The following is a 23157-nucleotide window of genomic DNA, read 5'->3' on the forward strand; positions in this document are numbered from 1 at the left end:
ATGGACTAATGCACCAGGCTGTGGATTCCACAGACACATGTAGAGCTGACTGCCTGAGTTTTAAAAGATCGAGCAGGTCATAATCCTGCCAGAGGTTGTGGCCTGGACAGTCTTTTTTTTATTGTGATTAGGACCGTTGGTTGCTGCATGAGAACTGCACACTTCTGTACCCTTCATTAGGCCCCAAGCTGCCATTCATTGCAGTAAGCACCCCATGATTGTGCTGGTAAATTAACTACCCCTGCTATGCTTCATTTCCCTACCAGGTGCCAGTCAGAAGATGATTCATCCCAGAATCTAGCAACGCCTAATTACGTTCTTATAGGTTTTTGACCAGATGATTGCAACGTGAAAGGGCAGGGTGGTGGATGTGAAGAATGAAACCCTGCCTGTTAAAATGATGGAAACCAACAGAGCCCAAAAGAACTTAGTGACAATCAGTGTTTGTCATTTTGCAACTGATCCTCCTTAAAGGGCACCTACCACCACAAATCTACCTATAAAGGTAGATCGGGTGGTAGGTGGATCAATGGGACGTGAGGATAATCCTCGCGTCTCCGCACTTTTTTGGAAACTTTTATTACCCTAATATGTAAATTTTGTTATGCGGCTCCTGGGGCGTGGAGTAGCCGCATCTGAGGTTACACGAGGCGGCTACTCCACGCCCCGGTAGCCACTTTACCCCTCCTACTCACCATCTTCGGCGCGCAGCTGCTCGTAGCTGCGCGCCCTCGTCCGACGATCCTGCCGTCTGCGCATGCGCAGAACAGCAGGCCCGCGCCTGTGCAGCCCCGGCTTCGGAGCAGTGACCGCGCAGGCGCGGGCCTGCTGTTCTGCGCATGCAGATGTTTGTTAAAGGTTTCCTTTAACAAACATCAGATGAGTATGTGAACTTAGCATCAACAAAATGTTTTACTATTGTTGTCATCTGTTAACATTTATCTATTGGTGCACTATAGGGGGAGATTTAGCAAACTATTTAAGTTTGAGTATGTGCTTAGTTGTCCATGGCAACCAACAACAGCTCTCCTTTAAAATATTCATGAGCACTGATAAAAAGAAAGCTTAGCTGTAATTGGTTGTCATGGGAAATTAACCACATTCTTAAACTTAGACAGCTTCATAAATCTGTCCCTATGTCCTTTAAAAAAGATGTAAGTAGGGACTTTATTAAATGAGAGCCAAAATACCTTAAGGGTGATAGAAGAAGTGACTATATCTGCAAAGTCATGAACATGCAAAGCCCAAAAATGAGTGAACATTGGTTCTAAAATTCAACATCTTCATTATAAGTTAGTATATAAAAACATATACAAACTAGACAGAATACCAATATACAATATATGTTTCCAGTATAAACATGTATGCCTCAATATCCAACCATGGAAACACAGTCATAGTAGTGAAAATATATTAAAGCCAAATATATCCAAGTAAAAAAGTGCAAATGCAATATATACTAAACGCTACGTAGTCTTACCCAAGGCACCCCGATGCGCGTTTCTTGCATTCACGCTTCCTCATGGGGCATGCAGACTTCTGTGACAAATTGAGTCTATGTGACAGATTGTATCTAATAAAATGTAAACTCGGGATCAGCCTGTAGTTACACTATGTTTATGCTGTGTAATTAATAGGAGCTATAGTCAAAATCCAGTTTGTTTCTTACTATTCAGCAATAGCATGCCGTATTCCTGACAAGACTCATTAGGTAGAAGACAGGAACAGACTACTCTGTAATGTCAGGGCTGATAACTGCAACAAGAAAACAAGAAACAAAGAAAACAAAGAGATTTCTCATTTTTACAAAGCTTCCAGACATATCTATTGCCAGGACCAGATTAACGGGTGGGCACCACGGGTCAGGAGTGGGGCCTCCACCATCCTCCCTCCCCTTGACTTCTTCCATATGATCAATTGTATCGACATGGAAATTGCAATACACTCAACTCCTATGCAGCTCAGGAAGTCATAAACTTTCTGTATGATTGGTCCTCCCGGCTTGATGGTTTGTGGGCAGAGTCAAAGATTCTCGGGTGAAGTGACACAGCCACCAGATGTCGGCCTGTGAGTGAAGAAAGAGTGCTTTTCTGCTTATGTATGGGATGTGAGAAAAACACATAATGACTACAATCTATAATTGTCTGGGAGTCATATACAAAGAACTGCATTGGTGGGGCCAAAAGAGGAGTCTAAAGGGACAAGAGACTATAGGTTTTTGGTTGAAGGGGCAAGAGCTATGTATTATACATGTGACTGTATGTTGGGCGCTGTAAAATAATTCACAGTTTTATGACTAAAGCAAAAAAATGCTTCATCTCTAAAAGGATACATTTAATGAATCTGCATATATTTCATGTGGATTTCTCACAAGTTTCTATCCAGATTAAAATGTGCAGATCAAACACAGCGGTGGCAATTCATCATATGCTGCTTCCTGTGCCCACGTATAACGAAAACCCTGCCCCTTCCCCGCTCTGTATATATCAGCAGTCTCCAGCCTCCTAACATCTTCGTGGGGGGAGGGGTGTGGCGGGTGTGGCTGCACTGGCGTCCTGCATGGCATAGAATTGCACTATAGTCTGTGCCTGAACAGGTGCAGTCTATAGCTAGTGCGCAGGTGCAGGGCAGGAGCAACCTGTGCCGGTCCACTCGGCCACTTCCCATGGTCCCTTCATGCCCGTGAAGGTGGCAAAATTTTTTGTTGATGATTTCAGGGCTTGTACACTAGAAAACTGACAAACAAGCCCTGATACATCTCCTCTATAAAGTCCACTCCACATGTGAATCAATCCTTTAAAACGGTTGTCCACTAGATAGCTTGGTCCAAACAAATTGCTCACTCTGTGTGGGACTTAGCAGGCTAAACCTACAACAGCTGAACTGAACTGACATTCTTAGGGCGATGCCACATGTTAGCGTTTTGATTCCGTAACGGAATTAAAGCGCACTGGGGAGGCCTATGGCTGATCGCATATATGTGTTTGTATACAAAGACATGCAACCGGCAATCAGCACCTGGTATCTCGCATTTACACAATACAAGATACCGACGCTGATTGCCAATCGCATACGTTTGCATACAAACGCACATGGGATCGGCCATGGGCCACCCCAGTGCACTTTGATTCAGTTACAAAACGTAATCAAAATGCTAACGTATGGAATCACCCTTAGTCCTGTGTAGTGATTCTAGGTTCAGTTTGGTAAGTTCCGAAATGTATTGTTGGCCCAAGTACATTAATTAGCTAACATTATGTAAACAAATTTGTTAACATTGTGTTGGTGCATGCATTTTGTAAGCGCAATGTTGACAGCAATGTAATTAGGCTTATAGATGTTTTTTGCAACTTTTCAGTGCTAAAAAGTTGTACAGGACTATGTGGCAACTTTACTATACTGGTGTAACATACAACTACTACTAGTGCAACACTGTGCAAAGCCAGATTCATGACTTGTGACTTTTTAAAAAAGTTTCAGAAAAGTTGCTTAGTCACTCCAACCTCCTGCTGGTGGATGTGCTGTGATATTTGATGTATTTTAAGCCTATTTTGCACCTCTTTGAAAGAAAAATAACAGTGTGTGAATCTCCCCTCCGGTTATAGCTTAGGAGTTCATTACAATGTTTTGCAATAGACATAACGAAGTTCTGCAGCAGTTGAGGTGTGTATTATGAGGTTCTGCAGCAGCTGAGGTGTGTATGATGAGGTTCTGCAACAGATGAGGTATGTATAATGAAGTCTGCAGTAGCTGATGTGTGTATTATGATGTTAAGCAGCAGCTGAGGCGTGTATGATGAGGTTCTGCAGCAGCTGAGGTGTGTATTATCATGTTCTGGAGCAACTGAGGTGTGTATTATAATGTTCTGGAGCAGCTGAGGTGTTTATTGTCATGTTCTAGAGCAGCTGAGGTGTGTATTATCATGTTCTGGAGCAGCTGAGGTGTGTATTATGAGGTTATGCATTAGCCGAGGTGTGTATTATGAGGTCATGCAGCAACTGAGGTGTGTATGATGAGGTTCTGCAGCAGATGAGGTATGTATAATGAAGTCTGCAGTAGCTGATGTGTGTATTATGATGTTAAGCAGCAGCTGAGGCGTGTATGATGAGGTTCTGCAGCAACAGAGGTGTGTATTATGAGACTCTACATCAGCTGAGGTGTGTCATATGAAGTTCTGCAGTAGGTGAGGTGTGTATTACGACGTTCTGCGAGAACTGAAGTGTGTATTATGAGACTCTCCAGCAGCTGAGGTGTGTATTATCATGTTCTGGAGCAACTGAGGTGTGTATTATAATGTTCTGGAGCAGCTGAGGTGTTTATTGTCATGTTCTGGAGCAGCTGAGGTGTGTATTATCATGTTCTGGAGCAGCTGAGGTGTGTATTATGAGGTTATGCATTAGCCGAGGTGTGTATTATGAGGTCATGCAGCAGCTGAGTTGTGAATTATGCGGTTTCCCAGTAAATAGTTTGATTTGTATTCAGTATCAGTATGTGACCATTTCTTTTATCTAAGATCTCTAGAGAAGCATTATAATTCATTTACTATTTACTATTTTTCACCAAGAGGCCTCTACCACCCTTAATCTAGCCCTGTCTATTGTAATGTATACAAGTGGTAGGATTTTTATAATTAGCTATATAAAAGGTCGACACTAGAGATGAGCGAACACTAAAATGCTCGGGTACTCGTTATTCGAGACGAACTTTTCCCGATGCTCGAGTGCTCGTCTCGAATAACGAACCCCATTGAAGTCAATGGGAGACTCGAGCATTTTTCAAGGGGACCAAGGCTCTGCACAGGGAAGCTTGGCCAAACACCTGGGAACCTCAGAAAAGGATGGAAACACCACGGAAATGGACAGGAAACAGCAGGGGCAGCATGCATGGATGCCTCTGAGGCTGCTTAATCGCACCATTATGCCAAAATTATGGGCAACAGCATGGCCATGACAGAGTGACTGAATGAAGCTAGATAGCATCTAAAACATCCAATAATTGACCCTGACACTATAGGGGACGGCATGCAGAGGCAGAGGCAGCAGGCTAGAGAGTGGCATGGCGACATACCCTAATTGGACTCAGGCTTCAAACCAATGGGTGTCAGAGAGGAACCAAAGGAGGTGAGCAAGAAGCGCTCAAATAATATCGGTACATGATAAAAGTTTGCCAGTATATTTTGTGGATTACACAGCAGGGTGGCGACAAAGTTAACATGGAAGCCATGAAAACAACCCAAAATTCTGCCTGACACAGCTCGTTTGATAAGGGGACCATGTATGCTTACAGTTCATGCCAGTCGCTGCACTGGCTGCCAGTCTCCTTTCGAATACAGTTTAAAATAATAATAACCCTCATCCATAAAGCTCTGTATAATGCTGCACCCCCCTACCTCTCCTCTCTTATCTCAGTCTATCGCCCAACCCGTGCTCTTAGATCCGCCAGTGATCTTAGATTAACCTCTACCCTAGTGCGGACCTCCCACTCGCGTCTCCAAGACTTCTCTAGAGCTGCACCAATTCTATGGAATGCTCTGCTCCGGACTATCAGACTAATACCTAACCTCCAAAGTTTCAAACGTGCTCTTAAAACCCATTTCTTTAGGCAAGCCTATAACACTCATTAACTGCATGAAGTTTTAACTCTTCTACTAACCCGTCCTGTGTCGTCCTCCCATCTGTTATCCAGCAACCAACAGGCACCAGACTTCTCTGCAGTCCCATTCACCCTGGACCTGGTATATAAGATGACGGCTGAGTGGTTCAAGCGACAGCAATTCCATTTATTATATTTTTTTCTATTCCCTAAGAAGAATGGCTTGACCATTAAATATTCTTTTACCTCGTGTTACCCCATCATCTTCATAAACCGTAAGCTCTGGCGAGCAGGGACCTCACTCCTGTTGTTCCATACAAATGTTGTGCTCTGTTACATTACATTTGTATTTGTTTCCTATGATTTGTAAAGCGCTACAGAATATGATGACGCTATATAAATAAAGATTATTATTATTATTATTATGGAGGCAGTGAACTAGTAGTAGATTAAAGGTGCTGCAACTATGTTAGTTGGATCTTGGGATGGAGCTGGCGCTCTGCAGCCAGGCGAGCTTTTGCCAATCCAAGCCCCTGTCTCTAGGCTACTCCCCAAACAGCACTTCTAAGAACCTTTTGTATAAGATCAAGTGTAGTAGCGTTCTTATAAGTTTAGGATATGCCGGGTGAGGGGAATGTAAACAGATGCGCAAGAAGCGCTGAAATAATATCCCTAAATGGTAAAAGTTTGCCAGTATATTTTGTGGATAACACAGCAGGGTGGCGACAAAGTTAACAACTTTGATGTGGAATCCATGAAAACAACCCAAATTTCTGCCTGACACACCTCGTTTGATAAAGGGACGATGTATGGAGGCAGCTATATGGACGACTTTTGGAGGTAGCAATGGAGACAACGTGTGGAGGCTGCTATGGAGACAATTTAATTTGGATAGTGCCTGTATGTGGCAGTCCCAAACATTTTTCAAACCAGAGGAGCAGGTAGGTGGCCCTGCAGTAACATGGAATAGATTGAGTGCCTGTATGTGGCAGTCCCAAAAATGTTTCAAACCAGAGGAGCAGGTAGGTGGCCCTCCAGTAAAATGGAATAGATTGAGTGCCTGTATGTGGCAGTCCCAAAAATGTTTCAAACCAGAGGAGCAGGTAGGTGGCCCTGCAGTAAAATGGAATAGATTGAGTGCCTGTATGTGGCAGTCCCAAAAATGTTTCAAACCAGAGGAGCAGGTAGGTGGCCCTCCAGTAAAATGGAATAGATTGAGTGCCTGTATGTGGCAGTCCCAAAAATGTTTCAAACCAGAGGAGCAGGTAGGTGGCCCTGCAGTAAAATGGAATAGATTGAGTGCCTGTATGTGGCAGTCCCAAAAATTTTTCAAACCAGAGGAGCAGGTAGGTGGCCCTCCAGTAAAATGGAATAGATTGAGTGCCTGTATGTGGCAGTCCCAAAAATGTTTCAAACCAGAGGAGCAGGTAGGTGGCCCTGCAGTAAAATGGAATAGATTGAGTGCCTGTATGTGGCAGTCCCAAAAATTTTTCAAACCAGAGGAGCAGGTAGGTGGCCCTGCAGTAAAATGGAATAGATTGAGTGCCTGTATGTGGCACTCACAAAAATTGTTTCAAACAGAGGACCGGGTAGGTGGCCCTCCAGAAAAATTAAATGCATGAAGTACTATAGCAAGAGCCAGTGGGCCCTGTCAAAAAATAGCCATTTTCCTCTGCTTTACTGTACAAAGAGGAGGAGAAGGAGGAAAATGAGGAGGAGGAGGAGTGGATCAATTATTCAGGTTGAGCTTCCTTCACCTGGTGGAGATTGGAAATTCTGAGAAATCCAGCCTTTATTCATTTTAATAAGCGTCAGCCTGTCAGCGCTGTCTGTGGACAGGCGTGTACGCTTATCGGTGATGATGCCACCAGCTGCACTGAAAACCCGCTCGGACAAGACGCTAGCGGCAGGGCAGGCAAGAACCTCCAAGGCGTACAGCGCCAGTTCGTGCCACATGTCCAGCTTTGAAACCCAGTAGTTGTAGGGAGCTGTGTGATCATTTAGGACGATGGTATGGTCAGCTACGTACTCCCTCACCATCTTTCTGTAAAGATCAGCCCTACTCTGCCGAGACTGGGGACAGGTGACAGTGTCTTGCTGGGGTGACATAAAGCTGGCAAAAGCCTTGTAAAGCGTACCCTTGCCAGTGCTGGACAAGCTGCCTGCTCGCCTACTCTCCCTCGCTACTTGTCCCGCAGAACTACGCACTCTGCCGCTAGCGCTGTCAGAAGGGAAATACTGTTTCAGCTTGTGCACCAGGGCCTGCTGGTATTCATGCATTCTCACACTCCTTTCCTCTGCAGGGATGAGAGTGGAAAGATTTTGCTTGTACCGTGGGTCCAGGAGAGTGAACACCCAGTAATCGGTGCTGGAATAAATTCTTTGAACGCGAGGGTCACGGGATAGGCAGCCTAGCATGAAATCTGCCATATGCGCCAGAGTACCAACGCGTAAGAATTCACTCCCCTCACTGGCCTGACTGTCCATTTCCTCCTCCTCCAACTCCTCCAACTCCTCTTCTTCTGCCCATACACGCTGAACAGTAAAGGACTCAACAATGGTCCCCTCTTGTGTCTCGCCAACATTCTCCTCCTCTTCCTCCTCATCCTCCTCCACCTCCACCTCCTCCGATATGCGCTGAGAAACAGACCTGAGGGTGCTTTGGCTATCAACAAGGGAATATTCTTCCCCTGTCTCTTGTGACGAGCGCAAAGCTTCCGACTTCATGCTGACCAGAGAGTTTTTCAACAGGCCAAGCAGCGGGATGGTGAGGCTGATGATGGCGGCATCGCCACTGACCATCTGTGTTGACTCCTCAAAGTTACTCAGCACCTGACAGATATCAGACATCCACGTCCACTCCTCATTGTAGACTTGAGGAAGCTGACTGACCTGACTACCAGTTCTGGTGGAAGTTGACATCTGGCAGTCTACAATCGCTCTGCGCTGCTGGTAAACTCTGGATAACATGGTCAGTGTTGAATTCCACCTCGTGGGCACGTCGCACAACAGTCGGTGAGCGGGCAGTTGGAGGCGGCGCTGCGCTGCCCTGAGAGTGGCAGCATCTGGGCTGGACTTCCTGAAATGCGCACAGATGCGGCGCACCTTCGTGAGCAAATCAGACAGATTGGGGTATGTCTTGAGGAAACGCTGAACTATCAGATTTAACACATGGGCCAGGCATGGCACATGTGTCAGTCTGCCGAGTTGCAGAGCCGCCACCAGGTTACGGCCGTTGTCACACACAACCATTCCCGGCTTGAGGTTCAGCGGTGCCAGCCACAGATCAGTCTGCGCCGTGATGCTCTGTAATAGCTCTTGGGCGGTGTGCCTTTTGTCGCCTAGGCTCAGCAGTTTGAGCACCGCCTGCTGTCGCTTAGCGACGGCACTGCTGCTGTGCCTAGAGCTACCGACTGATGGCGCCGTGCCCACGGATGGTAGTGCGGAGGAGGAGGTGGAGGAGGGGTGGGAGGAGGAGGAGGCATAGTAGGCCTGAAACACCTGGACCGAGGTAGGCCCCGCAATCCTCGGCGTCGGCAGTATATGAGCAGCCCCAGGGTCAGACTCGGTCCCAGCCTCCACCAAGTTAACCCAATGTGCCGTCAGAGATATATAGTGGCCCTGCCCGGCAGCACTCGTCCACGTGTCCGTGGTCAGGTGGACCTTGTCAGAAACGGCGTTGGTCAGGGCACGGATTATGTTGTCTGACACGTGCTGGTGCAGGGCTGGGACGGCACATCGGGAAAAGTAGTGGCGGCTGGGGACCGAATACCGAGGGGCGGCCGCCGCCATGAGGCTGCGAAAGGCCTCGGTCTCTACTAGCCTATAGGGCAGCATCTCCAGGCTTAGCAATCTGGAAATGTGCACATTAAGGGCTTGGGCGTGCGGGTGGGTTGCACTATATTTGCGTTTCCGCTCCAGCGTCTGGGGTATGGAGAGCTGAACGCTGGTGGATGCTGTGGAGGATCGTGGAGGCGACGATGGGGTTTTTGTGGCAGGGTCCTGGGCAGGGGGCTGACTAGCAGCTGACACAGGGGAAGGAGCAGTGGTGTGCACGGCCGGAGGTGAACGGGCTTGTTGCCACTGAGTGGGGTGTTTAGCATTCATATGCCTGCGCATACTGGTGGTAGTTAAGCTAGTAGTGGTGGAACCCCTGCTGAGCCTGGTTTGGCAAATGTTGCACACCACAGTCCGTCGGTCATCCGGTGTTTCCTTAAAGAACCTCCAGACTTCTGAAGATCTAGCCCTCGCCGCAAGAGCCCTCGCCACGGGAGCTTCACTAGTTGACACATTTGGCGCTGATGCACCAGCTCTGGCCCTGCCTCTCCGTCTGGCCCCACCACTGCCTCTTCCAACCTGTTCTGGTCGAGGACTCTCCTCCGTCTCAGAAGCACTGTGTTCACCCGGCCTCTCAACCCAGCTTGGGTCAGTCACCTCATCATCCTCCGATCCCTCAGTCTGCTCCCCCCTCGGACTTCCTGCCCTGACAACAACTTCCCCACTGTCTGACAACCGTGTCTCCTCATCGTCGGACACCTCTTTACACACTTCCACTACGTCAAGAAGGTCATCATCACCCACAGACTGTGACTGGTGGAAAACCTGGGCATCGGAAAATAGCTCAGCAGCAACCGGACAAGTGGTTTGTGACTGTGGGAAGGGTCCAGAAAACAGTTCCTCAGAGTATGCCGGTTCAAATGCCAAATTTTCCTGGGAGGGGGCAGACTGGGGGGGAGGAGGCTGAGGTGCAGGAGCTGGAGGAGTGGCGATTTCGGTGACATGGGTGGACTGCGTGGAAGACTGACTGGCGGTGGACAAATTGCTCGAAGCATTGTCAGCAATCCACGACATCACCTGTTCGCACTGTTCTGGCCTCAACAGTGCTCTACCACGAGTCCCAGTAACTTCAGACATGAACCTAGGGAGTGTAGCTCTGCGGCGTTCCCCTGCTCCCTCATCAGCGGGTGGTGTCTCACCCCGCCCAGGACCACGGCCTCTGACCCCTGCAGTAGTTGGACGCCCACGTCCCCGCCCTCGTCCTCTACCCCTAGCCCTCGGGTTAAACATTTTTAAAATGAGAGTTATAACTTTATTTTTTTTTTAACTTTTTTTGTTTTTTTTTGTGTTTTTTGTTTTTTTTTGTGTTTTTTGTTTTTTTTTGAGTTTTTAAAACCAAACAATGCTATCCTATTGCTATGGCTATTTTCTAGCCAAGTATCAAAGCACACTACTATGCCAGATGAGATGACACTGAGTTAGTGCCTAATTGAAATCCAACCCCTACTAAATTTTCCCACTTCGGTCTATGCTATGGATATGTGCGTCACTAAGCGCAGAACACAGCGGTCGCAAGTCTCACTACAAATTGCTCAGAATTGGCTAGTACATGCACTGCAGAAAGTACAGCCACCAGCAGATCAACCAGAAATCAAATATATAGAACGCTACTGTATGCGTAAGTAAGCTCTTTGTATTCTCCTATGGCTATTTTCTAGCCAAGTATCAAAGCACACTACTATGCCAGATGAGATGACACTGAGTTAGTGCCTAATTGAAATCCAACCCCTACTAAATTTTCCCACTTCGGTCTTTGCTATGGATATGTGCGTCACTAAGCGCAGAACACAGCGGTCGCAAGTCTCACTACAAATTGCTCAGAATTGGCTAGTACATGCACTGCAGAAAGTACAGCCACCAGCAGATCAACCAGAAATCAAATATATAGAACGCTACTGTATGCGTAAGTAAGCTCTTTGTATTCTCCTATGGCTATTTTCTAGCCAAGTATCAAAGCACACTACTATGCCAGATGAGATGACACTGAGTTAGTGCCTAATTGAAATCCAACCCCTACTAAATTTTCCCACTTCGGTCTTTGCTATGGATATGTGCGTCACTAAGCGCAGAACACAGCGGTCGCAAGTCTCACTACAAATTGCTCAGAATTGGCTAGTACATGCACTGCAGAAAGTACAGCCACCAGCAGATCAACCAGAAATCAAATATATAGAACGCTACTGTATGCGTAAGTAAGCTCTTTGTATTCTCCTATGGCTATTTTCTAGCCAAGTATCAAAGCACACTACTATGCCAGATGAGATGACACTGAGTTAGTGCCTAATTGAAATCCAACCCCTACTAAATTTTCCCACTTCGGTCTTTGCTATGGATATGTGTGCCACTAAGAGCTAAACACAACGGTAGCAAGTCCCCCTGCTAATTCCTCACAAAATGGTACTAGACGCAAATTAAAATAAAAAAAGTAGAACGTTATTGTAGCCCTAAGAAGGGCTGTTGGGTTCTTTGAGAATCACTCCTGCCTAACAGTAAGCTAATAGAACACCCTAACGCTTTCCCTGACCAGCAGCAGCTCTCTCCCTAGCGGCATCCAGACACAGAATGATCCGAGCAGCGCGGGCAGCGGCTAGTCTATCCCAGGGTCACCTGATCTGGCCAGCCAACCACTGCTATCGACGTGTAAGGGTACCACGTCATGCTGGGTGGAGTGCAGAGTCTCCTGGCTCCTGGCGGGAGCTGCCATTTTCTCGAGCGGGCGAAGTATTCGTCCGAGCAACGAGCAGTTTCGAGTACCCTAATGCTCGACCGAGCATCAAGCTCGGACGAGCATGTTCGCTCATCTCTAGTCGACACCCCAGTAATCTATCCTGAAAGTTACTTTAATGGGACAAAACTTTTTAGGGTACATTTATATTCTCTCAATAAAGAGTAATGGTCTACCCCCTTCGGAATTTCACAGCTTGCTTGATAGTTTAAACTAGTGGAACTACTTGTGCTGAAATATTCATTTTGGTTGCATAAAACATGAACATTTTCTAAGATGAAAAATATTCAATAAATCTCTCCACTTTTTCCCAACATCCCTGAAAATGCTGCTTGAATTTAAAAAAACACGACTGTCAAATACTATACAACCACTGTAGAAAAAGGTAAGAAGTATGTTGTCAAATACACAGCAGTTCAATATCATACGATATATAAACATACAGTACAAATGCTACCTTCTGTAAATATGAGAGTGAGTACAATATGAAAGAACTGCAACATTTCTGCAGGTGGACTGAAAATCCTGCTATAGATCGTCATTATTTATGGTCTAGGCCAGTGATGGCGAACCTATGGCACTGGTGCCAGAGGTGGCACTCAGAGCCCTTTCTGTGGGCACTCAGGCCATCAACCTAGGACAGAGTTCACCAAACAGGACCAAATCTTCCTGCAGTACCAGGCAACTTATGAGATGCTGTGCTCGGCACTATTTTACAACGACACTTTATTGACTGTTTGGAACTGCTTGAAAAGTGAGAAGGTGTTAAAAGAACTGCATTATCTTTGTGGGCCTCCTGCTGGACCCACCATTCTTCCTAAACAGAGAGAATCTGGAGAGAAGCTACAATGATAGTCTGAATTTACCCACATTCTTTCAACTGTATTGGTGGCCTCAGGGGGCCGATACAATTAAAAGATGCTTAATATGGCACATTGGCACATCAGGGTAAATAAGTGGGTTTTGGTTGTAGTTTGGGCACTCGGTCTCTAAAAGGTTTGCCATCACTGGTCTAGGCCAACAGGAGTGATGTCAGTCCTATTGGTGAAATGGTGAAAACAAAAAACTGATTTATAATAAACTATATAAACTATAGCCTACGAGTGATCCATGAAAAAAATGACTGGAACATGCTCTATTTTTTACCAAATTGCCACAGTCTATTAAAATTAAGGCCACAACACTGATCCATTAAAAGTAATTGGAGGGAATTAATTACCTGTGTTGTATGATACCTCTGCTTCTATTTCGGCTTCTACAATGTACTAGAATAATGTGGTGCACAGATGTAATAGGAGATGTATCAATCTGTCAATGCAAGAAAATTGGAGTAATTTGCACTTGCAATGCCCTGTGCCACATTTACTGAAGGTTTTAGACTGTTTTCCGTTGCCACTGAAAAGGGGGCGTGTTCTTGGCAAAAGGGGAGTGGTCACACCAGAAATATCAATCTGTGAGTCAGAACATTCAATACTGTGCTGCAGCAAACTTGAGCAACTAATAGGAGGTGCATAGTACAACTCACGTTTCAGCCTTCATTGACACAGCCGTTGGCACCGTACCGTTCCGTACCCAGGGAAAAGATAGAACACGTTCCCCGGAATACGGCGCCGTACGCCATGTTTCTCTATGGAAAGGGGCTGGCGTGACCAGCACTCACCCCCTCATCCTCTCCTGGGGCGCCGACGCGTGCCTGCCGTGCTACGGTACAGCGGGTACACATTCGTGTGAGTATAGCCTTATGCTGCACCAGATTAATCATCTGGCATCAGACACAATGATTATTTTTGGGGAACGCCGATAATAAATTAGGCAGAAGTTCTGTATTGTCATTGTGTATGTCAAAATTTGGTCGGTAATTAATTTCACGTAGCATTATAGAACAGTCTTTATATAGTTTCCTCCATTAAAATCAGAGGCATGTGGAAGTACAGAAAGAGAGGCTAGAAAATTGTTCAAAAATGCAGACATCTTCGAAATATCAGTTCAAAAAACAAAAACATATGTGACAAATAAATCTCTAAAGCTGAACCTGTATTTTCAACCTCTGGGGGTGTGGTGAGGTGGAATCTCATTTAAATTGATTAAATTTTAATTAATGTAGAAACTACATTCAGAGTAACCCAGAAACAATAATAATAATAATTTAATCGAAATAGTGCACACAGATTACACAGCGCTGCCCAGAGCTTGCCAAATCAGTCCCTGTCCCCATGGGGCTCACAATCTAAGCAACCTACCAGTATGTTTTGGAGTGTGGGAGGAAACCAGAGGAAACCCACGCAAACACAGAGAGAACATACAAACTGCAGATGCTGACCTGGATAGGACTTGAACCCAGCATCCCAGCGCTGCAAGACTGTAGTGCTACCCATGATGAACTGTAGTCTTTTTCTGTTATCATTAGGGTGCTAGTTTTATGTGAGTCCCCTTGTAACAGCATTTGAGATACTGGGGGCCATTTACTAAGGGCCCGATGCGCGTTTTCCCGTCGTGTTTACCCGAATATTTCCGATTTGCACAGATTTTTCCTGAATTGCCCCAAGATTTTGCCGCACGCGATCGGATTGTGGCGCATCGACGCCGGCATGCACGCGACTGAAATCGGGGGGCGTGGCCATAAAAAACCTGACGGATTTGAAAAAACCACAACAATGGACCGGGTAACTAAATCTGCCCCACTGTATGATACTGTGACCCTGGACCTGTGTTTGGTCCTTTATTTATGCATTGAGCTCTGTCTTGGTGCTGTATTACTGTATGGTGGTATGGTGGTTCTAGTGATGTTTTTATTTACTGCACTACATTACAATAAGTAACGGAAGGCACTATATGTACATGTTTTATTTAAAGGGGGTCACTGCAGATGCTTAAATGAATTATTGGGAGGATTGTCTAGACCAGAGGCAGGCATGTTGCGGCCCAAGGGCCACTGCAAAGTATTTTTGACTTTGATTGTGGCAGGTGGTCAAGTTAGCCAGTCAAAGATACTTAGCAGGCTCGTCAGTAGAGCAGGGGGCGCTGTATCGCATGAACCGGATGCAGGATCAGGAATTGTGCATTATGAATGAGGCATAATAAGAGCAGGCATTATGAATGGGGGCATAATAAGAGGGGGCATTTTGGATGGGGGCATAATGAAAGGGGACATTATAAATGTTGGAATAATGAGAAGGGGCATAATGAGAGAGGGCATGAATGGGGGTCATAATGAGAGATGGTGGCATAATGAAAGAGGGCATTATAAATGGGGGTTCTAAAGAGATATGGGGGCATAATGAAAGGGGGCATTATGAATGGGGTGCAATGAGAGGGGGCATTAGGTATTGAGTATGTAGTTATATTAGTTCGGCCCCCTAAAATTATTTCAATTTCTCATGTGTCCCCAATGTGTAGACCAATGTAGTGGGATGGCGCTGCATACACTATAATTAATACATCCGGAGGCCCTGTATGTAATATTTTTATTTGAGGAGGATTGATTTACAATTTACAATTATTTACAAATAAATATTAATGGGGGGTTGGGGGTTGCTTTTTTGAGATTTGTCCTGTAGAGTAAATTACCTTGAAACTGGATAGTTGTAGCGAATCAGCAGACACATGGCAGGAACACCTAACGCCTGCCCACTCTGCTGCCGGCTGTGCCCCCCTTCTCACCCTATCATGCGAATATTTCAGGGTTTGTATGCCCAGAACTGCCATACAAATCCTGATAAATGTCACCCATGGAATTGTATATCCTATATAATAATCACTCCCTTCTGTGTGTAGAAAGACAGCACATTCCTCAAAACACATTTAGAATCCAAACTAATCTGTTCTGAAACCATTCCTGGAATGTGCAGAACTGCAGAGACTTCCACCAGTTTACCACTGGTGTCCTCACCTGCCAAACTAAGCACAATGAACCTGAAAAATCCATGCATAATCTGCCTTTTCACTGGTCAACAAATTTACACCCAATGTGGGATTTATTTTTACTGCACCTGCTGTAGGTTTTTGTTTGAGGCAAGAACAACTCTGTATTCTGTTTATAGAATAAAAGTAGGTTACGGCATCACATGGTGAAAATATATATATACATAACTCATACCAATGTCATTGGGTTTCCAAATTTTCGAGCTTCTGAAGCTAGACCACATCACATATCCATTGCTATTCCCAACAGTGATAAAATTCATGCTATAAACACCCATTGAATTGAAAAATTATTGCAATCCCCTATAACGCTTCCAGGGAAACATTACTTACAAACTGGCTAGGTCCAATTTATAAGAAACAAAGGCAGAAAAGCTTTCTACATTATCCTTTATATTGAACTCACATGTCACTCCTTACTTTCTATTGCTTCCTAAATGGCTGCATGTTAGTGATTTCCAAAGACGGGCTTGTCTATGTCTGATGTGACAGTAGTTTTCCCTGAGGTAAAAGAACACTGATCTCTGTGGCAAATGAAAGTTTCAAAGCCAATTATACTTAAATTGTCAACAGACCCCAAAGCTCGTACTGAAATGACCTGCCGAGAAATAAGTGAGTGGACGACCATATCTGGTGCTCATGGGAGACATAGACAGACAGCTCATTGTATTTAACCTTAATGAGGAAGACAATGGGGAGACTGGAGCTACTGTATATAGCTGTAAATAAAAACTCAAGTGTTGTCATTTGGGAAAACCCACTGTGAGGTAGGACGTGCCAACAGATCCCAATCTTCACAATCAGGTGATTTAGAGATCCCAAAAGGAGGCTCATTAAATATTGTGTATACATTATGAAGATATATGTCTCCATTAGGCACTATGAGTATACACACTCAGTAGGACATTTATAGTGACCTACAATACAATAAATTGTAAAAGGACCGAGAGGACCTACTCTAGACCAGAATTTGGTTATCAATTCTACTACCTCCTATAAAAAGTGGAAGCATCTTAAAGAGAACCAAGCCTCCAAGGTGACTATGTTTCCACTGCATTCTTGTGTTCATCTCAACAAGGTTTTACTGTATGAAACAACAAGTTTACTGTTGAAAGCTACAGTACATTAAGGCAGATTCATACACATCTTTTCTAAAGCTTAAGCAGTGGAAAGTTATTGTAGACATTCTAGAATGTTTAGTTACATTTTACACGACTTATTCGTTGGTACAACTTTGGGAAACATTGTTGGTTTTAAGCTCTGCCACATATTCCCTCTCAGAACAAGCACCAAGTTGTTCAAAGGGTCTTGAATACAGGGAAAAAGGTGTAGGCCAGTTTGTTGCAGTTCATTATGCCAGCATTCTGGCCCATTTAGCTGAGTAAATCTGACCCATTATATAGCACGGACAAATTCCTACAACTAGATTCATTATATATAACTCCATTCAGATTAGAATTAAACAATTGTTGTAAATTGTGATAAACACCTTGCAATAGTATATATTGTTAACATGCATATCTTACCTTTTTGGAGAACGGTGGTTTACTGAGATTTACTCCATCCCGGATGAGTTTATCCCTTATCATGATCTTTAACTTCAATTTAGGATAAGTAACCAAGTTCTTGCTCAGTTGCCCACTTTTATTACTCCTTGCAACTGGTTTATGACCCTGGGCTTCTTTCCAAGCTTTGGTTTCATACTGCTCCACCAAGTGACTAGTATAGATATCAGGTGTAGGGGAATCTACCTGGGGTTCTAAAGTGAAATATAATCCACTTGCAGCTTCTTTCTCTTCTTCCTTCAGTCTGTGGACTGCATCATGGATCTTCTTCCGATGCTGCTGGATCATCACTCCGATGGCATCCAAATCAGGATCCCCAATCTGTTTACATACCTCAAGATCATCATATCCATTATCCACAAAGGATTCTGCATACTGAGAAAGCTGCAGTGCTTTAAGCCATTCAAATACTATATTTGCACACATGTTGAGTAAAAAAGCTGGAAAATATTCTATTAAGGACAAATAGGCAACTTATTTCCAAAACATAAATGATGAAATAAAACATCCAAAAGTTGAAAAAGATGAAAATCACAGTCCAGTAAGGATTGGTAAAGGACAACTCTTTACACAGTTGGGAAATAGCAGTGAGAGACTGCGCCGCACAGGTACCCGATGGTCCATGTCATTCTGTAGCTAGGATGTGTCCGGTCCATGGACTGGAAATATAACTGTAATCCCCAGAACAAACTGTGGATACTGATAGTTCTGTGCTTTTCCTCAGATCAGGAGTAAACAGTTTACATCTCAGCTCTCTCCTGCTTTTACATTGCTGATACAGTGCAGGAAGAATTCAATGCAGGCACCACCCTGATGCCATGTTCCTAAATATTTCCCAAACAAGTTAGCATCGAGCGGCACGCTGCTACTTTTTTATTTCCATGCTGCTCACATTAGCTTCTGTATTCCGCTCTAGTATGCCAGAGAAATCCTGTGAGGTTGTATCTTCCACGCTCTTCTTAACAGTTTGCTTCTCTCCTCCCGCCCTGCCTTCATCTCTGGGATGCCAGACACACTTCTTGCTTCTCCACCAGTCAATACACTCCAGTAAAAAAAATCATTCAATATAATCTTAGGTTAGCCGGCAGCTTGTTGGCTTCTTTCATCCTCTGGCCACACCTTTCCTTATTTTTACAACCTGGCCGAATAGTTCCTTCTAGCTTCTGCTTGTTCCTTGCACAATACTGGCTACACACAATTTTTTATTTATTGTTCCAGATTACATTTGCAGCCGCTTCCGAGAGAGGATTACAAGTGCGGTTCAGCCGGCAGCCTCTGCTGTGTGTGTGTGGATGTGGGGAGGGGACTTAGATTCAGGATTAATCTGCAAGGGAATACAACAGGCAATTTGGCTGTGGACAGTCTGCTTCCATAAGGTTATTTGTGTCATTCACTCTTCTTTAGAAGGAGTCTTTTATCTCGCTTTTAATGTGTCTTGCTTTCACGGTACAAATGCTAATTATTCTTTACATTTTCTGTTTTATTCCAGTCTCATTCATACAAAAAAGGCATATTGAAGCCTTTAGAAAAATGTTCACTTAAGAATCTTAAAGATGAGGCTTCAGCCACACTGTTCAGTAACACTGTTCTGATATTAGTGGCCAGAACTGACATCTAAACACAGTCCTTAACCCGTTAACTGCAGCAACATTTATAATATATTTCATGTTACAAAGGCAGTGCATTAAATTCAAAGCAAACTGCTCCCTGACAGCTGTTCAAATGGTTTTTTAGTTGTTTATACTGTTGTTTGTTAATGTTATAATAGTAGAAGTTAGATATCATTTTAGGTGCTATATTGAGCTGTAATTCAATTTTCTAAAAAAAAAAATCCAACTTAAAAAATTAACTCATACCTGCACAAGAACATGGTAAAAATGTGTTTTTCGTGAAGCCTCATTGATCCTGACTGCCTGTTGGTTTACGCTGTATCAGCCACTGGGACATAGTTGACGAGTGGGCGTGCCCGGCCACCTGGAAGTTCTCGGAGCAGAGCTGACATGCCTCTGTAAAGAAACAGTGGCTCGGCCGGAGGAACCGTGGTGCAGGAAGTACAAATTTATTTTTTTGTACAGCCCCCCCAGCCAACTCACAATTTTTACTTACTATCAGACAACCCCTTTAATCCTTTATAAGAGCCCCTTTAGGCAGAGGAACGAAATTGCAATTATTCTGTCTGCAGCAAAAAACAACCCACGACTCCTGATTTCTGACGCCACTTTCAGCCACAATTTAACTATGTGGAGGGGCAGGGTTCAACCACTTTCACGTGACTCAAAATGACTGCGGTTTAGTTGATAGCAATGTCACTGCAGCTAACCCGCAGTGATTATGTTCAGAGCAACCCCTGTCTAACGTGAACCGATGCTCAAGTGGGAGGAGCACCAGCTGAAAATATCTATGAAATCAGGCAGCATTCTTATTTATTTCCATTACTAGGACTGATTCGAGCTGTATGTGTGATTGCTCATTCTGAATAGTATTAACTCATTTCTTAGCCAATCACTGGCATTTCTACATGGAGCAATAATTGGACATAGAGGACAAAAAATGCCTTAAGACCTGGTGGGTGACAAAGGTGTCATTAAGGTTCAACAATTAAAATAATAACTATAAATGCACAGTTGGATTCATCGGTAAGGGGGGCTTGGGGGGCCTGATAATGTGTGTCAATAGCAACTTCAGTAAAGCTAATATTACGGTCAATATAAAGAACATATCCAGCATAAATCCTCAATAGCTGCAAACATTTTTTCAAGGTGTTCTTATAAAAGTTTTATAGCTCTCACACATTCCAAGTTGTAAAGTCTTTGTAGATTGTTTTCTACAGAAAGGATGTGACACCTGTTGTGAACTTGTAACAGGGAACACGGTACCTTTGATAGAGGGGACAAGTTATTTTATTTACAGTATAAATCTATCAAAGCAGGCATTGTCGGAGATAGATGTGCCAGCAGCTTTTCGTTATTGTATCTGGTGGTCACTGTGAAAAGTGCACAGTCAGAGTCTAGACATTCTCGTGCTTGACCATTCATGTCCAAACTCATGTGTTTGTTTCTACAATGTGGTGCTGTCAGCTCTTGTAGTGTGCTCCTGCACTGTACACAGCATAGAAAATAACATGCAAATTTAAATAACAAATGTTTTTGAAATTACTCTCCAAAAAGTAAACCCTAGATTGAGAACATAGACATTCAAATTTTAGAAGGTGGGGTCTGTCTTTATTGCCATCCAACAGCAGGTGTGACCAATATACAGGCAGTCCCCGGGTTACATACAAGATAGGGTCTGTAGGTTTGTTCTTAAGTTGAATTTGTATGTAAGTCGGAACTGTATATTTTATCACTGTAATCCCAGCCAGAACTTTTTTGGTCTCTGCGACAATTGGATTTTAAAAATGTTGTGTTGTCATAAGAATCGATATTAACAATAAATCTTCATTACAGACACCTGTGATAACTGTTACAGCTGATTATTGTAGCCTAGGACTAAAGTACAATAAATTACCAATATTCAGAGGTCCGTTTGTAACTAGGGGTCTTATGTAAGTCGAGTGTTCTTAAGTAGGGGACCGCCTGTACAGTATATGTATGTTTCTATAAAAGACTGGTAAGATGTTTGCCCATTTCCAGACTCCTTTCACATAGCCATGCTATTTGAGAGTAGATATACTACATGCTGGAAACTCTGCTGCAAAAAGTCATTTTGATTGGTTTAAAGGGATTGGCCACTTTCAGTAAATAATTGACATAATTTGTGTAATGAAATGTTATCAATATCTTCAATATACTTTCTATATCAATTCCTCATGGTTTTCAAGAACCTTGCTTGCTGTACTTCTATAGAAAGCTTCTACTTCCAGTGGTAAGAATCTTTCCATGTGATGTGATGGACAGGCAGGTAAACAAGCCGTTATTATCACAGAGAGTAATAGGAGTTGTTTGATAATAATGGCTCATACACTGCATGCGTAACACATCACCATGAACAGATTTTATCTACTGGAAGTAAACTTAGAAGCTTTCTAAAGAAGCAAAGCAAGCAGAGATCTAGAAAACAGTGAGGAACCGATATAGAAAGTATATCAGAAAATTGTATAACTTTTCCTTACACAAACAATATAAATTATTTGCTGAAAATGGACAACCCCTTTAAGGGTAAGAAAAGTTCAACATCTGCTGGGCACTTGGCCTAATATATGGTTATTTATTATATTAATACAAAGTTTAGTTCTCATTGTCAAATTACTGCTGCTAAAAAGTTCACACTTGAAGGACACCTGAGTTTCAATGGAGATTATCATTGAGGAATACTTGCAATTTTGCATTCAGGTGGATACACAGCTTCAACATCACAAATAAGACCATTTAGATGTTGCCAGTCTTGGTATCCTTAGTGGCATATCTCATATATTAGGACCCATTCAGATCATGCTATGGAGTTCATTAAATAGATAGAGGCCCGCATTTACTAAAAACTGTTAAAACTGCAGAATGTGCAGGTTGCCTGTGTATAGTGCAGAGTTCGCCAGTTCTTCATGAATCTGGCAACCCCTGCGCTGCTCCGACAGAGAGCACCACTTTATTTTTTGGTGCACCTTTAACATCGGGCGTGGAAACACAATTCTGTCAGACTTTGCATGTTAAATGTGGCGCATGGTCCGACTGAGCACAGGAACGCCCATTTCAGTGGAGAATTTTGTGTTGCAACGGGTATAGTGCAGCGTGCACCACAATTATGTCGCATGTGCCAGAAATGTGCCTCGGACACTTCTTAAATACATGTGAAAGCAGTTTGCACTGAAAAGAATGTGGAAAGTCCACCAGAAAACTGGCACAAGGACCTTAGTAAATGTGAGCCATAGTAACATATACTATAGAACAGTGGTGGCGAACCTATGGCACGGGTGCCGGAGGTGGCATTCAGAGCCCTTTCTGTGGGCACCCAGGCCTTCAACCCAACACAGAGTTTGCCAGATAGGACTCAAGACTTTCTTCGGTGGTCCAATACAGACCAGAAAGTGCCATGCCCAGTTCTATTTTAAAGCAACATCATTGGCTGCCAGAACTACAGGAGGAGCAAGAAGGTGTGGATAGAGATGGATTGTCATTGGAGATCCTGCTCTGGCTCCCCTGATTCTTTCTCTTCAGGGGACCCAGCAGAAAAGCTACAATACAATTTTCTCCATCATCTTTCGATTGTATTGATGAACTCTGGACACCAATACGATTAAAACCTGTGATACAGCAGGGATCAATAAGTTACTGCTTTGTCATGTTGGCACTGTGCGACATATATGTGTGTTTTTGTTGTAGCTTGGGCACTCTGTCTCCAAAAGGTTCGCCATCACTGCTATAGAACCTAATGTTTAAAAAAGCTATCACTTTTGCCCCACTTTAACAAAGTGTTATTCTTTTGAGATCTAAGGTTTATTGCATAAATGAAGAGGTAAACTTGAATCTACTTCTATTTAACTTTTTTGCTGAAAGTAATTGGAATGGATCCATTAATTGGCAT

At 43.9% G+C, this 23157-nt stretch overlaps 1 protein-coding gene across 6 annotated transcripts in view; it reads right to left on the reverse strand.

Moving 5' to 3' along the window:
* Positions 1-19243, reverse strand: part of SASH1 (SAM and SH3 domain containing 1) — a 568005-nt gene extending 548762 nt beyond the window's left edge. For 2 of the 6 annotated variants that reach the window (XM_072141341.1, XM_072141338.1), the window contains exon 1: positions 17602-18944. In XM_072141341.1, coding sequence (XP_071997442.1) covers positions 17602-18066 — 465 coding nt within the window. In that variant the 5' untranslated portion in view covers positions 18067-18944. Of the gene's footprint in view, positions 1-17601 lie in introns of all 6 variants that reach the window. The other 4 variants (XM_072141332.1, XM_072141330.1, XM_072141344.1 and 1 more) reach the window with 4 other exon arrangements.
* Positions 19244-23157: the final 3914 nt, after the last annotated feature.

The sequence above is a fragment of the Engystomops pustulosus genome, chromosome 3 (assembly GCF_040894005.1).
Source record: "Engystomops pustulosus chromosome 3, aEngPut4.maternal, whole genome shotgun sequence".
In the NCBI taxonomy this organism is placed as follows: Eukaryota; Metazoa; Chordata; class Amphibia; order Anura; family Leptodactylidae; genus Engystomops; species Engystomops pustulosus.